Genomic DNA, 13,951 nt, shown 5'->3' on the forward strand with positions numbered 1-13,951 from the left:
ATGTTTGTACTGTGGGTGTACTGCGCACAAAGCAGGACTGATGGTCTATATCCAAAACCCACATCCTCAAAAAGGCACCACTTCCAATTTCCTGCCAATGTGGTCATAATATCTGGCAACTTGCATGGGGATGGTAGCTGTAGTTTCACTCCGGCTGGGTCTTGTCAAAGGCTAATCTTCTCTTTTTTCCTCCCCGGGTGAAATCTGGCAACCAGCACTTATCCTCTACATACTGTGGTTGACCCCACGTCTGCTGAACTTTGTCCTCTCTCTGGTGACCTTCCTTTGGAGACATTGGCGTTGTTTGTATGGGGACCGTCCCTGGCTTGGAGCCTGGTGTGTCAGGTTAGGGTTGCCAGTTAATGTAATCCTATATCCCGCATTTTTAGGTGGATCCTTCTCGGACGATGATCTGTTTGACGTTGGAAAAGACAACACCTATAAACCCGACAAAGGGAAAGGTGATGATCTCAGATTTGGGAAATTATGAGTTTAAGGAGCTTAAGGACAGACTTCTGTGTTCCGACCTTTGCTTGTATTTCTTATGATGAATTATTGAAGATACTCTTGTTTTAATATGACAAATAAATATATTTACATCTGGGTTGTTAAAGATTCTCTTGTCAGGACACAAGATGTAAATACTGTATATTTACGCACATGAATGCACGTTAATAAATAACGTGATAGACTACCTCGCAGTACATCTTTCAAATGTGTCCATGTAGGTGGACGTAATGGTGGCCCATCCACTGCTGATGACAACAACTATGGTATGATGACAACAACAACAATATTGGTTGACAACAACATTATTTCTATGAGAAAAAAAAGATTTACATGGCCATGGTCTGTGTCTAATATTGATGGTTGATTGTGAATTATACCTCTCTCTGTGTTCTCCCTTCGTTCCAGACACCATGGCGGAGACCGGAACCATCGCAGGGATTGTCAGTGCCGTTGGCGTGGCGCTGGTTGGCGCGGTTACGAGCTACATCTCCTACCAGAAGAAGAAGTTCTGCTTCAGCATACAACGTAAGTGACCAGCTGGGAAAATTGTCCTCTATAATCTATAATCTAGAGATAATAATACATTCATATTTAATCATGAATTAGTTATAATAATCTAGATGTGAGATGATCTCAGACTGTTGTCTCCTCCCATTATAGAGAGCCTGAATGCAGAACTGGTGAAGACTGATAACCCGGACGCTGTGGTGGCCACAGAACCACAAGGTAACCACCCATAGAGAGCTAGAGCTCTATTCAATCAGATCCGCTTTAGCCCACATTTGCATAGCGGTTGTTTTTGCGGGGTCAGAGGTGGAACTGCGTTAGAGCTGACAAATCCACGAGCGGCTCCTCTGGCATTATACCTAAAGCGGACATTGCCATTGGCTGCACGGAGTGGCGTTACGAGAAATCCCATACATCCTTGTTTACAAGTTTGAACTCTGGAATGTGAGATGTAATCGACACCTTGATTAGGCTGATGGAAATCCTCATTATTTTGTGGAATGATTTTCAATTTGAGCGCCATTATTTCTACATACCACTTTCTCGTTCTTAACTTCTAACGCAAGTGGGACGGGCAGTGCTTCATTTGTAAATCGGGAGGTGCCGGGAAACAAAAAGTGAGCGCGAGAGGGGGGTGACCTGGGGAGCTCTGAGGTACCGGAACGCATGAGAGAAACCTTTATAATAAATCATTTCATGCATATCATCACATTTGCGTAGTGACACAAAGCAGTAGAGTAGAGGTACTTACAGAAGTTGCACACATGGGGAACATTGTAGTAGCCTCGGGTCCGGGAAAAATGTGGCCTTTTATAAACGCATTTCATGCAGTTCTAAATAATTTTACATGACTGGAGACTTGGGCAGAATGCTTTTTTAATACCGCACAAATGATCGAAATGACAGGCTACTTTGACGCTGACAAACTGAGAATCTGAGATCAATTAAAACGACCTTAAATCCATCAACAGCTTAGGCCTACGTGTGTGGAGACACATATTGTAGGTTACAATATGAGGATGAAATTATAGTCCTAAAAATGCTATCCTGTTTCACTGACTCACCCAATGACGCGTTGCTCCCTCGCCGGTGAGTATGGATAGTTTTGCGGTGTTGTTGGTTGACACGAGAGTGAAATACGAAACTGTATTCTCTCCAGTTAAAAGGGTCTGTCAGGGAGATGGGGAGGGAGGAAGTGGGAGGGCGATGGAGGGGGTGGAACTCGTGTTTTGTTTGGCAACTCAATACTCTGGGATGTCTCCAATCTGGTGAGAAAAGGAGACAAAAGAAAAGTGAGAGAAAGGTTTTCCTTACCCCGGAACTTATACCATATATGACCAACACCTTTCTTATAATGGAATCTATGAGAAGAAGTGATCTTTGTGTTTGGACAATATGCAGCCTATTTGACTTCACTTCAAATGAAGTAGATTAGAGTAGATAAAATGACCGCCAATTGAAAATGGTCATAGGGCTGGTTCTGGTTGTAAAAGGTTTATGAAGGCATTATTAAGCTTTAGAGGTTTCAGTTTGTGGGCCCTACCGTTTGGCGCAGCGGTCTAAGGCACTGCATCGCAGTGTTGCGGCATCACTACAGCCTGGGGTACGATCCCTGTGACTGGGAGTCTTATAGGGCGATGTCCGGGATAGGCGAGGGTTTGGCCGGGGGGGCTTTACTTGGCTCATCGCGCTCTAGCCACTCCTTGTGGCGGGCCGGGCGCCTGCAAGTTCAACAGTATTTCCTCTGACACTTTGGTGCTTCTGGGTTAAGCGAGCGGTTGTCAACAGTGAAGAGGCGACTCCGGGATGCTGGCCTTCTAGGCAGAGTTGCAAAGAAAAAGCCATATCTCAGACTGGCCAATAAAAAGAAAAGATTAAGATGGGCAAAAGAACACTGACACTGAACAGAGGAGCTCTGCCTGGAAGGCCAGCATCCCGGAGTCGCCTCTTCACTGTTGACGTTGAGACTGGTGTTTTGCGGGTACTATTTAATGAAGCTGCCAGTTGAGGACTTGTGAGGCGTCTGTTTCTCAATCTAGACACTCTAATGTACTTGTCCTCTTGCACAGTTGTGCACCGGGGCCTCCCACTCCTCTTTCTATTCTGGTTAGAGCCAGTTTACGCTGTTCTGTGAAGGGAGTAGTACACAGCGTTGTACGAGATCTTCAGTTTCTTGGCATTTTCTCGCATGGAATAGCATTCATTTCTCAGAACAAGAATAGATGGACGAGTTTCAGAAGAAAGTTCTTTGTTTCTGGCCATTTTGAGCCTGTAATCAAACCCACAAATGCTGATGCTCCAGATACTCAACTAGTCTAAAGAAGGCCAGTGTTATTGCTTCTTTAATCAGGACAACAGTTTTCAGCTGTGCTAACATAATTGCAAAAGGGTTTTCTAATGATCAATTAGCCTTTTAAAATGATAAACTTGGATTAGCTAACACAACATGCCATTGGAACACAGGAGTGTTGGTTGCTGATAATGGGCCTCTGTACGCCTATGTAGATATTCCATATAAAATCTGCCGTTTCCAGCTACAATAGTTATTTACGACATTAACAATGTCTACACTGTATTTCTGATCAATTTGATGTTATTTTAGTGGACAAAAAAATGTGCTTTTCTTTCATAAACAAGTGCATTTCTAAGTGACCCCAAACTTTTGAATGGTAGTTTATATATAAAAAAAGAAGTTGCAGTTTGTGATCAGGTTTATAACCATCAGTTTCATCTCTCCTCTCTTTCACCAACAGTTCAACAGACTCTTCTGGAACCCCCCAATGCTGAGCCCCCTAGTGAGGAGAACGCTGTCTAACACCCCCCCCCCCTGTTCTGCCTCGTCCCCCAACCTACACACACACGCACAAACAAAGAGGGCATGACAACACACACTTATACGCTCCCACCTTATGAAATATCTCTCTCCACCTGACACACACCAACACATACACACCACTTTTGAATGATAGTCCCACCCCCCCTTATACCTGGCTATACAGAGATCGGCAAACTCTGTTTGTAATGTAGCGTTCCATTGGCGGCCATGTTGACACCGCTAACTTGCATGACATTCTAAGGTCAGAATGTCATTGTGACATAACTTGGTGCCAACATGGAGGGTAGTTTGCCGACCTCTGTAGACCTACCCCTGCCAAACTATGTGTAAATATCATTTTAATTTATTTTAACTGTTTTGAATACCACTAATATGTCTGTTTACTATATGATTATGTCGGAGATGTTAACCTGATCCCGGATCAGTTTGAGTTTGACAATGATAGTCAGAGGACTTGCTAAACTAAAACACATACAGATCTCGGGCCAGGCTTCCATCTTGGTATTTCCTGAAGAGATAGTATAGGACATAGTATAGCCCACATACTTGTCCCGTAACTCTGTTTATTCAATCAAAAAGCGTATCTAATCGACACAAGCCCTATGATTGGTGTGGATTTGTTTGCTTAAGCATATACAAAAGGAAGTGATTTGAACTGTTTTAACTGTTGATGCTAGAAATCAAACGTCGATTGATATCCGACCTGCACTTTCTATCTATTGGATTGCCTTCAATATTAGTTGAATTGGTTGAATTCAATTGGTTGTACGTATATCCCTCGTGTGATTTTGTACCATTTCTACCTTCATTGTATATACTCGTCTTGTCCTACAGACACAAAGCGTTTTTGCAGTGGTTACTTACACAGGTTCATGTCTAAAAGCTGCATTTTTATAGCCTCGATGCCAGTCTTTGTGCTTTTTAGGCACGTCCTTGTCACTCATTGTAATGCTAGCATTTTTATAGTGTTGATTTGAGGATGGGGAAAAAATGAAGCAATTTGAACAACTTATTTGTTACCTACTAACCCCAGAGCTGCTGCTTATTGTCCATCATAAAATGTGCGCTTTTTAATGACACTGAAGAGGAAATAGTCTCTTTTCCAATATCCTTAATAGCATACTACTTAGGGAACGAACCAGTAGGGAATGAACCAGTGTATTGGGTCCTAGCATTCTAAGTAGTATTCCAGTATGGACATCGGAGGGTACACAAAGGCTCTGTTCCAATATCCACACTAGCACACTACTTAAGCTGCGTTTATACTGCCAGTCCAATTCTGATATTTTGCCCAATTATTGACAAAATATCTGATCTGATTAGTCAAAATACCAATTAGTGGCAAAAGATCAGAATTGGGATGCCTGTGTAAATGTAGCCGTAGGGAACGAGCCAGTGTATGAGGTCCTAGCATTCAAAGTAGTATGCTAGTATGGATATTGTAGCGTAGCCTTTAAGTCTACTTGTGTGGAAACGTGTTTGTGATGAAGATACTAATACTACCCTTTGTACGTTGTATATCTATTTTGTCTTATTGAGATAATGCCAGTGCTAGAGAAAGTTAAGTGAATGTGAAATCGAAGCCTAGTTGAACTTAAAACCTCTTGATATTGAAGTAACATAATGGTTGCGTTCCAGGCCAACTACATTGTAGACGCTGCAGATATTCCAGGGCATCAACCAATAGTTGCGTGCCACATCATCGACTTGGAGGTCAGGCATCAGGTTGCTATATCATAATGTGGTTAGCTGATGTGTTAAAGTCTTATCCAAGCATTGTGAGATCTGGAAGGCGTCTGCAATGTAGTCAGTCTGTAACGCGCCCAGTGGCTCTATAGAAAATTGAAGTTTTTTTTGTAACAAAGTCATTTATGGCTATGTATAGACTTCTGAAGTCCTTCAGATGTAGCTCTTTGCTATATGAAAGCATAGTTAGTTAGTCTTAGGTTCTTTGGGTAGTCTTCATACTAGGTGTTGCTTTGCTGCAGTCAGTTGCTTGTTAGGAGGATTGGGGTCAATTCCATCTCAAACCAGCCAATTCAGGAAGGGATTTCAAATTCCATTTCAAGAATTGAGAAAATGCACAAGAATTTATAAAATCTTTAATTGAAAGACAATGGCACATTTCAGTTCATGAATTGGGATTTGAAATCACTCCCTTGAATTTACTTAATTGAAATGAAATTGGCCCTAATCCTGGTTAGGAGACTAGTAGTGAAAGTGAAGCTTGTAAATTGCGGTGTGAGCATATTTCTGTGTTTTGACTATTACTTGTTGTATGAGCATATTCCTTGATATTACAGTGTGTCCTGATGATCTATACACTCCTTCCTAAGTGTGTTTTGCGAGAAAATAATTGCGTCTCTGCACCCCCACTCTTTCTACACTAACGTTTCCTAGAGTGGGTTTTGTCTTAACTTCTTATCTCAACTTATTTAACATTTATTTTAGATATAGAAGTACGTTTGTTTCCAAGTGACTTTTATTCCAGAAATGAAAACCTTTTTAGGGTGGATCTAAAATGGCCCCCTATTCCCTTTGTAGTGCACTACTATATAGGGAAGAGGATGTGATTTGGGATGTAGTCCTACTGTATGCTGCAACCTGTTCTGTTTGGCTCCCTTGTTGCCTTGGAAACACAGCTCTAGAACCACTCCTGTGATGTTCCAGCACTCTCCCTACCTGTAGTAACTCACTGTCCCTAACAACTGCACCAGGATCAGTTGTATCATCTTACTTATAATGGGTAAGGTAAGGATTTAGGTCGGAGGAACTGTTGTTAACCCTTTAAAAATACGGACAGAATATCCCGAAGACACATTTCAGTTCAAGGCATTTAGTTGTACAACTGACTAGGTATCCCCCTTTCCCCTTTCTTTCCATTCATTTTCAATCGTTCTAATTCATTCTAATCAATGACATAATAAAGGACCGTAGTATTGCGGAAAACAACACAGAACAATACAACTGTCCAAAAATTCAATTTCACAAAAGTTAAAAGGTCCAATGCAGCAGTTTATTATCTCAATATCAAATAATTTCTGGTTAACAATTGAGTACCTTACTAGCTAGGTTTCCATCCAGTTGTTGATTTTCTTGCAAATATGCAAAAATCCACATGAAAACATTATGCACATTTCCCCACCAGAGATGTTTCCACCAAATTGACTTGTTGCGGATAAAAGGCTGTGTGTGATGACGTGGTGCACATGAAAATACCTTTTGCGGTTAAATTCCCATGTACCGAATTAAGAAATACAAGTTACTGTAAATGGGTTTCCATCGCATTTTCAACTCTACTGATGGTTTTCTCGCCAAAAGAATTAGCGCGTGCCCACTCTGGTATTGGCGTGTGCGCTCTAGCCAATAGCTTGCAGATAACTTTGTGGGTATAGCCTACATGATGAGATTATTATGGACAAACGGCAGCCAATCATCGATGATCATGTCACCAGAATAAGACCCTCGATATTTATTGGAAAGGAGCATCAAGCTCACCACCGTGCACTTTCACCACCCTGTGAAGTTCATCATAATTTATTTCATCTGTAGCCTAATGAACTGCATGCTTTCCCGACGAGTCGTAGTGGGAGGATCACACACCATGTCATCGTGTGACTCCCAAGTTTACTTCGATATGATGGTTATTATATCAATATTTGCGCATTAAAGCATTTCCACCAACATTTCTTGCATAATTAATTTTCCAAACACAAAAACGATCCCACCTTGTCTAGCGTATTTTGTTTTGTCGACATTTGAAAAGTTTACCGACAAATTTTCTGTGTCCATCAGACATTTTTTATTTGATGTACTTTATGCGCATAAAAAGGGTGGATGGAAACCTGGTTATTGTGATTTGGTTTCAATTAAAATAGTCAAAAGGAAACAAAATTAGCAATTTCTCAAGCAAGAATTTTGGTAGGACTGTCTGGGAGTGGTCTGAGTGGGGAGGGGAAAACTGATGTCACCAGGCAGGCCAAAACTCCATCCCACCAAAACAGGCCGAAATTTCAGCTCTTACACTAAAAGGGCATTATCATAATTTTCACAATTTCACAGTATTATTCTAACCTTACAGTGGAAATATATATAAAACATAGGAAATCACGTTTTTGACTGCACTGGTCCTTTAACTAAGGGGCAGTGAGTAACTGGAGAACCGTAGTTAACACTTTCCTCTTCTGTCACCCAGATTCAGGTGTGCATTGCTAACCTCTCTCCTATGACACTGCTGTAGTAGTTATGGTGCTTCTCTATGCCTTATAACCTGCTAGCTCATGCTGGGTCCCACAGTGCTAACCACATAGATCTAGAATCAATAGAATGAACAACGTTGTCTCCGAGCATTTGGTATGTAAACCCAAGACACTCCATTTAATATGATACGTTACATTTCATATGGTATGTTTTAATTTGTGGATGTCCTTCATCCATTTCATGATATGTTACGAATTGCAATGCGTACAATATGTTACGAATTTGCATACCGTACAATATGTTACAAATTCCAATTTGTTGTTGCTAATGTTAGCTAGCTGGCTAAAATTAGCTGGGATAGGGGTTAAGGTTAGGGATAGGAGTTAGGTTAAAGGGTTAAGGTTAGGGTTACGGAAAGGGTTAGCTAACATGCTAAGTAGTTACAAATTAGCTAAAAAGTAGTAAGAAGTTGCTAATTAGCTAAAATGCTAAAGTTGTCCGTGATGAGATTTGAACACAACCTTTGGGTTGCTAGATGTTCGCGTTATACCAAATGTAACATCATACTAATTTCAGTGTTATGGATTTGCATTTACTATGTTACGTCTAGTCTATGAGACCAGTCTGGAATGGAACATTCAATGGCTAGAATCTTCTCAGTGTTCTACACATGCAACAATGGTGTAGGAACTAGAGATGATATTTCTATGGGAACTACCAATTGAATTCCAGTGGTCTAAGGGCATGTGTCCATTCTATGTATTCTATTTCTATGGCTAAAACACCCCCGTGACTGAGATCTGTGCTTACACACAAAAACAACCAACAACGAATGTTAAACGAATGTAATCTTTCTCTTAACTCAGATGCGACAGCGCCTACCGCGGTGCTTTTCGCTCGTAGCAAAGATGTTCAAAAACCCACCAAAGATGTAGCATTGATGGATTTGACCATTGGAAGATTTTCAGATATTGGATCTTAGTGTTGTGCTTTGGGTTGAATGTTTCACTTTATAACTGCCAATAAATAGTAGAGGAAGGAATCCCCTTTCTTTTTACTATTGCATGCGAGGTAGTTTTGGGCACAACCAAAAAGAAAACACATGTGAAGACATTCGATTCTGGACCAATTGAATGTTTAGGAGTGTCTTCCACATGATAACAACATCACATAGCTACATAAAAATCCTCAAAATAAAATTACATAGAAATTCCTCACAAATATTCACTTTTTTAAATGTGGATTGAGACTGTTAGGGCGAAGAATCCCAGCATCCCTTGTCATAGACTTGTTATAGGCTTGGTAGATATAAGAGAATTTGATTTGAAGAGCACAGAGTTTGTGTGTGTCAGTACTGCCTGTGAGATGATTATCTTGTGGTACTATTGTGTACTCTTGTGGTACTATGCTATACTATGGTTTTGAAGGGTATTATTGTGCCTCTTGGATGCAGTATGGATAATTTGCCTGATTTGGAAATTAGATCATGTCAAGTTTTCGAAGACATAAGGAAACGTATATACAGTAGTATACGAGTCAATGAACTAGGAGACGCTGCCCAGTAGTTTGCAGTCCTAAGGCTTTGACGTTTCCCTTAGTTTCTATGGTTTACGATAACTGGGAACTAAAGGTAGCATACATAGCAGCAGTTGGATCGCCTTAAATCTAGGGGCTCCTCTACTACACATATAACGGTATGGGCTATAATGGAACTGTACAGAAATACAATGCATGTTTTGGGATATTTAGCAGTAGTCTTTGGAAGTTTTCCTCATTGGGTTTGCATTGAGAAAGCCTGGGCACCAGTATGTTTCTGCTCTCTTGCCAACTCCTTATGACTTGACGCATGACAGCAATGGAGCTGGCAAGAGCACAAACAGATCTGGGACCAGGCTAGCATTGGTAGGCTTGGTCTGATGATAATATATTTGGATCAGGAGTAGTAGTTGGTGGTTGAATGTGAAGGAATGTATGAACTGGCAGTGAAGTCTAGGATGAGAACAATACGGATTGTACCGGTATGTCATCATAATAGAAACCTGGAAGTACGCAAGAGTGCCGCGTTTTCCTATCCAGTTCCATTCACTGGTGTCTGTTTTAAAAGTAGTGCACTAATATCTAGGAAATAGGGTGTTCTTTGAGACACAGTTCAATTTGGTTCCAGTGCAGATATACTTAATTAAGAATGATCTATTACACAACTGTCTCATTCTTCTTTATCTCATTCTAGAGTGAAGTCATCCAGTCGTTGCACTAGCTGTCACTCCAACCCCACTGACCAGTTAGAAGTAAGAACGCAGGGCTCTTATGACATCACAATGTAAACAATGTATTCCGACTGTACCATTCACTTCAGATACGTACTAACAATATGGCCTTCTGCATGCACAGAATCCACGCCTGATTCACTAGTGCCTGTCAACTGAACTACACACACACAATTTACGCACGCACGCACGTACATATGTATGCGCAATCACACACACAAAACACACATTTTACATGTATGCACACACACACACACACAGTCAATAAAGGCCACTGGTTTGCTAACTAACAATGAGCATCTGAATGTTGGACAATCTTGGATAAATCTTATACTATCAACAGAAATGTGATGATTCCTACTGAGGCTTTCTATACTGCTGCAGTTCTATACTATATCTCACTGCTGTCTCTCACTCTCACTGGCAATACATTATGGAACAACATTCATCAATCAATGAAACCCAATAAAATTATTTGAAAAGAAAAGAAACCCCAAGACTCTGGAGTCTGCTTAAATTTTTTATATCTGTGGAATGTCTGAAGGTTTTTATTGACAATGGCTCAAACACTGGACTGGGTGTAAGTCTGTTTCTGTTCTTGCCAACTCCATTGCTGTCGTTGTCAAGACAAACAGTTTGGTGTGACAGGGAGTAGGCATGAAAACACAGACAGGCACTCAGGCTAGCTCATATACAGATATGACATGTTTCCGAGGGGGTTGGGATTTATTTAGAGTATTCACAGAAGCACCAAAACATAATACCGAATGCTTGACATGTTAGATGACTGAAAAAAAACACATGGTAAAATACAGAATGTTTTATTTCATTTTTATTGTTGGACATAAAAAAAACACAAAATCAGCTCCAAGTGATTTTAATTATGGAAATCTGTTCCAAAGTATTCCAACGCATAACGTGATCGTATACAATTGTAAGCAAAGTTTGAAATTATGTTTTAGTCAAGTATTATATTTGTTTGGGCTTCTTGCGGGCAATTTACAAAGTATTTGTAATTGTGTTCCGGCCCCCTGACCATCTGCTCAAGAAAAAAATCAGCCCGCAGCTGAATCTAGTTGATGATCCCTGCTGTAGGAACTATTTCCTTTATGTTCAATCAGTGAAAGCATTACCATGTTTCTCTCTCAATACCACGAGGATGATGCAAATGAAGTTTAGTCTAGTACTGTAGGTTGGTTATCTTTGAATGCAACAGGTAATCATTCAAAACATTTTACTTAATGTATTTAGTTTATATACAGTGGGGTCTGAAATGATTGGCATCCTAGATAAGGATGAGCAATAGTGAATTCTAAAGATGCTTATCAATAAAGTAGTCAAAAGTTTAGCATTTGATTCCATATTCCTAGGAGGTAATGACTACATCTAGCTTGTGAGTTCATTTTGGTTGTGTTTCAGATTATTTTGTGCCCAATAGAAATGAATGGTAAATAATTAAGTGTAATTTGAGTCACTTTTATTATAAATAAGAATAGAAAATATTTCGAATCCAAATTAATGTGGATGCTACCATGATTACGGATCATCCTGAATGAATCGTGAATAATGATGAGTGAGAAAGAGGGTTAAAGATCATACCCTCTCGCAGCCGGCCGCGACCGGGAGACCCATGAGGCGGAGCACAATTGTCCCAGCAAAGTCCGGGTTAGGGGAGGGTTCGGCTATGTTCCGACCACGTAATATGGCAACAATATGCAATATTTCACATTGTTTGTCTGCATAAATTAAATATAAAAAAAATGTATGAGACAAAGTCCGCCTGACCAATAGTTATTGCTCTAGTATCCTATGGTGCCAATGACATCTATAGTCCCACCAACTGGTCTGGTGCAGCCAACTAAGGTCCAGGCTGTATCACAACCGGCCGTGATATCACAGCTGGGCCAATTGTGCCCAGCGTCGTCCAGGTTTGGCTGGTGTAGGCCGTCATTGTAAATAATATTTTTTTCTTAATGACTTGCCTAGTTAAATAAAGGTTAAATAAATATACAATTTTTTTTAAGGTTGCAGTGACTTAATATTCACACAGCTTCTAAGGCCATATACATACGGTTTACATAACAAATTTCATGGCCCCATGTCCATCGGTTCATTTCTTATAGCCCTGGTGTGGGCGAAGCAAACTCCTGTGACTGGCATACGCCCCCAAAAGACATTTGCTTGAAAAACGAGTGAAGCTACAATATTACTGTTTGTCCCTCTTGAGACGCCATAGCAACAACATGGCCAGAATACACTTCCTCAAAAAAGTCTGAATTAATCTAAGACAAATCAAGAATTCTGTAATTAATGTTGACATTTTTGGTCTTAGTCATGCAATTTTACATCTAACTAAGATGTTTGGTGCAGTATTTATCAAGCGATTTTTTTTCTCATGAAAACTAGTTGAATAAAAAAACACTTCATTGAAGAATCCCGTCCATAGTTCCCACTCCTACGAGTAGTACCGTTGACCATCAATGGGCGTAGACTTCGGCTACCAAACCGACTTGCCTCAAACATTTTTGTGTGTGCGAACAGTCGGCCAAAAAAAAAAAAGTCAAAATATTGTCGTAATATTTGCACAAACTGTTTTGACTGGGAAGCATGCGACAGGCTTTAAGGTTCATGAGAAGATGATTTTTCAAGTATTTTTCACATTAGCATATGTGCTAACGTGCATCTATATGTACAGTGTGGCCATATCTGAATGCGGCAACTATTTTTTCCCATAACCATTAGACTGATGTAATGATGTAAATACAACATCTGGAGTGAATCTGCCGCACGGTTCATGAGAATATGATTGCAGATCATTCTGAGCATTAGTGTTACATATGCAAAGAATCTTGCCACAAACAAAATGTTGAATATTTGAGGCATAAAACCATCGAAGCTCTACAGATTTTGTTGTGAGGGTACAGAATCAATAGACCATTTATTTTCGTATTGCCTTCAGGTAGCCGGTTTCTGGTCTCAGGTTCAGGAATGGCTGAAAATGCATAGCATTGATCTAAAATTGACCCTAGAAATTGTCCTGTTAGGAGATCTGGAGAGACCGGGTCAGTCAATTACTAATACTCGTAGTAAAAGTATTTATCTTCAACTCACAGTCTGTGGATTCTATTCGATCAGATAGATTGAAATTGTACGTTAAACATCACAGCATAGTTGAAAGATATGTGTCGCGTAGAAACCCGAAGTGGGTGGCCAGCAGAGACAGATGGGATGGGCTGAGGGAAGCTCAGGGTTGGTATGTGGAATTGGAGACAAGTGGGAGTGGATGCTGTGTGGGAGATAGAATGATGGTCAAAGATAAAAGTTAATGGTCAAAGATAAAAAAGTCAAAATAAAACATTAAAAAGTTCTCGGGGGTGGGGAATGGAATTAATTGTATTTTTAATTGTACATTTTTCTTCCTGGTGGGGGACTGTGGGAGGGGTCTCAAATGGTTGAGGGACAGCTATTGGGGAACTGTGGGGGGGATCTTGGAGGGTTCGGGTTCACGTTTTTTGGCCTGGTGGTAGATCGGTCAACGTGCCCTTGAGCAGGGCATTGACCCTGGATGCTTCTGTGTGTCGCTCTGAATGGGAATCTGTTGGATGACCGGTATGATATAGTTGTTGAGCGG

General features: G+C 40.5%; 1 protein-coding gene across 4 annotated transcripts in view; it reads left to right on the top strand.

The window, feature by feature from the left end:
- LOC120049805 (CD99 antigen-like protein 2) overlaps positions 1-10,819 on the top strand; it is a 28,016-nt gene extending 17,197 nt beyond the window's left edge. For 2 of the 4 annotated variants that reach the window (XM_038996244.1, XM_038996245.1), the window contains exons 7-11: positions 390-461; positions 729-773; positions 916-1,035; positions 1,171-1,236; positions 3,771-3,832. In XM_038996244.1, coding sequence (XP_038852172.1) covers positions 390-461; positions 729-773; positions 916-1,035; positions 1,171-1,236; positions 3,771-3,832 — 365 coding nt within the window. Of the gene's footprint in view, positions 1-389; positions 462-728; positions 774-915; positions 1,036-1,170; positions 1,237-3,770; positions 3,833-10,283 lie in introns of those variants that run through there. The other 2 variants (XM_038996247.1, XM_038996248.1) reach the window with 2 other exon arrangements.
- Positions 10,820-13,951: the final 3,132 nt, after the last annotated feature.

Source organism: Salvelinus namaycush, chromosome 6 (assembly GCF_016432855.1).
Source record: "Salvelinus namaycush isolate Seneca chromosome 6, SaNama_1.0, whole genome shotgun sequence".
Lineage (NCBI taxonomy): Eukaryota > Metazoa > Chordata > Actinopteri > Salmoniformes > Salmonidae > Salvelinus > Salvelinus namaycush.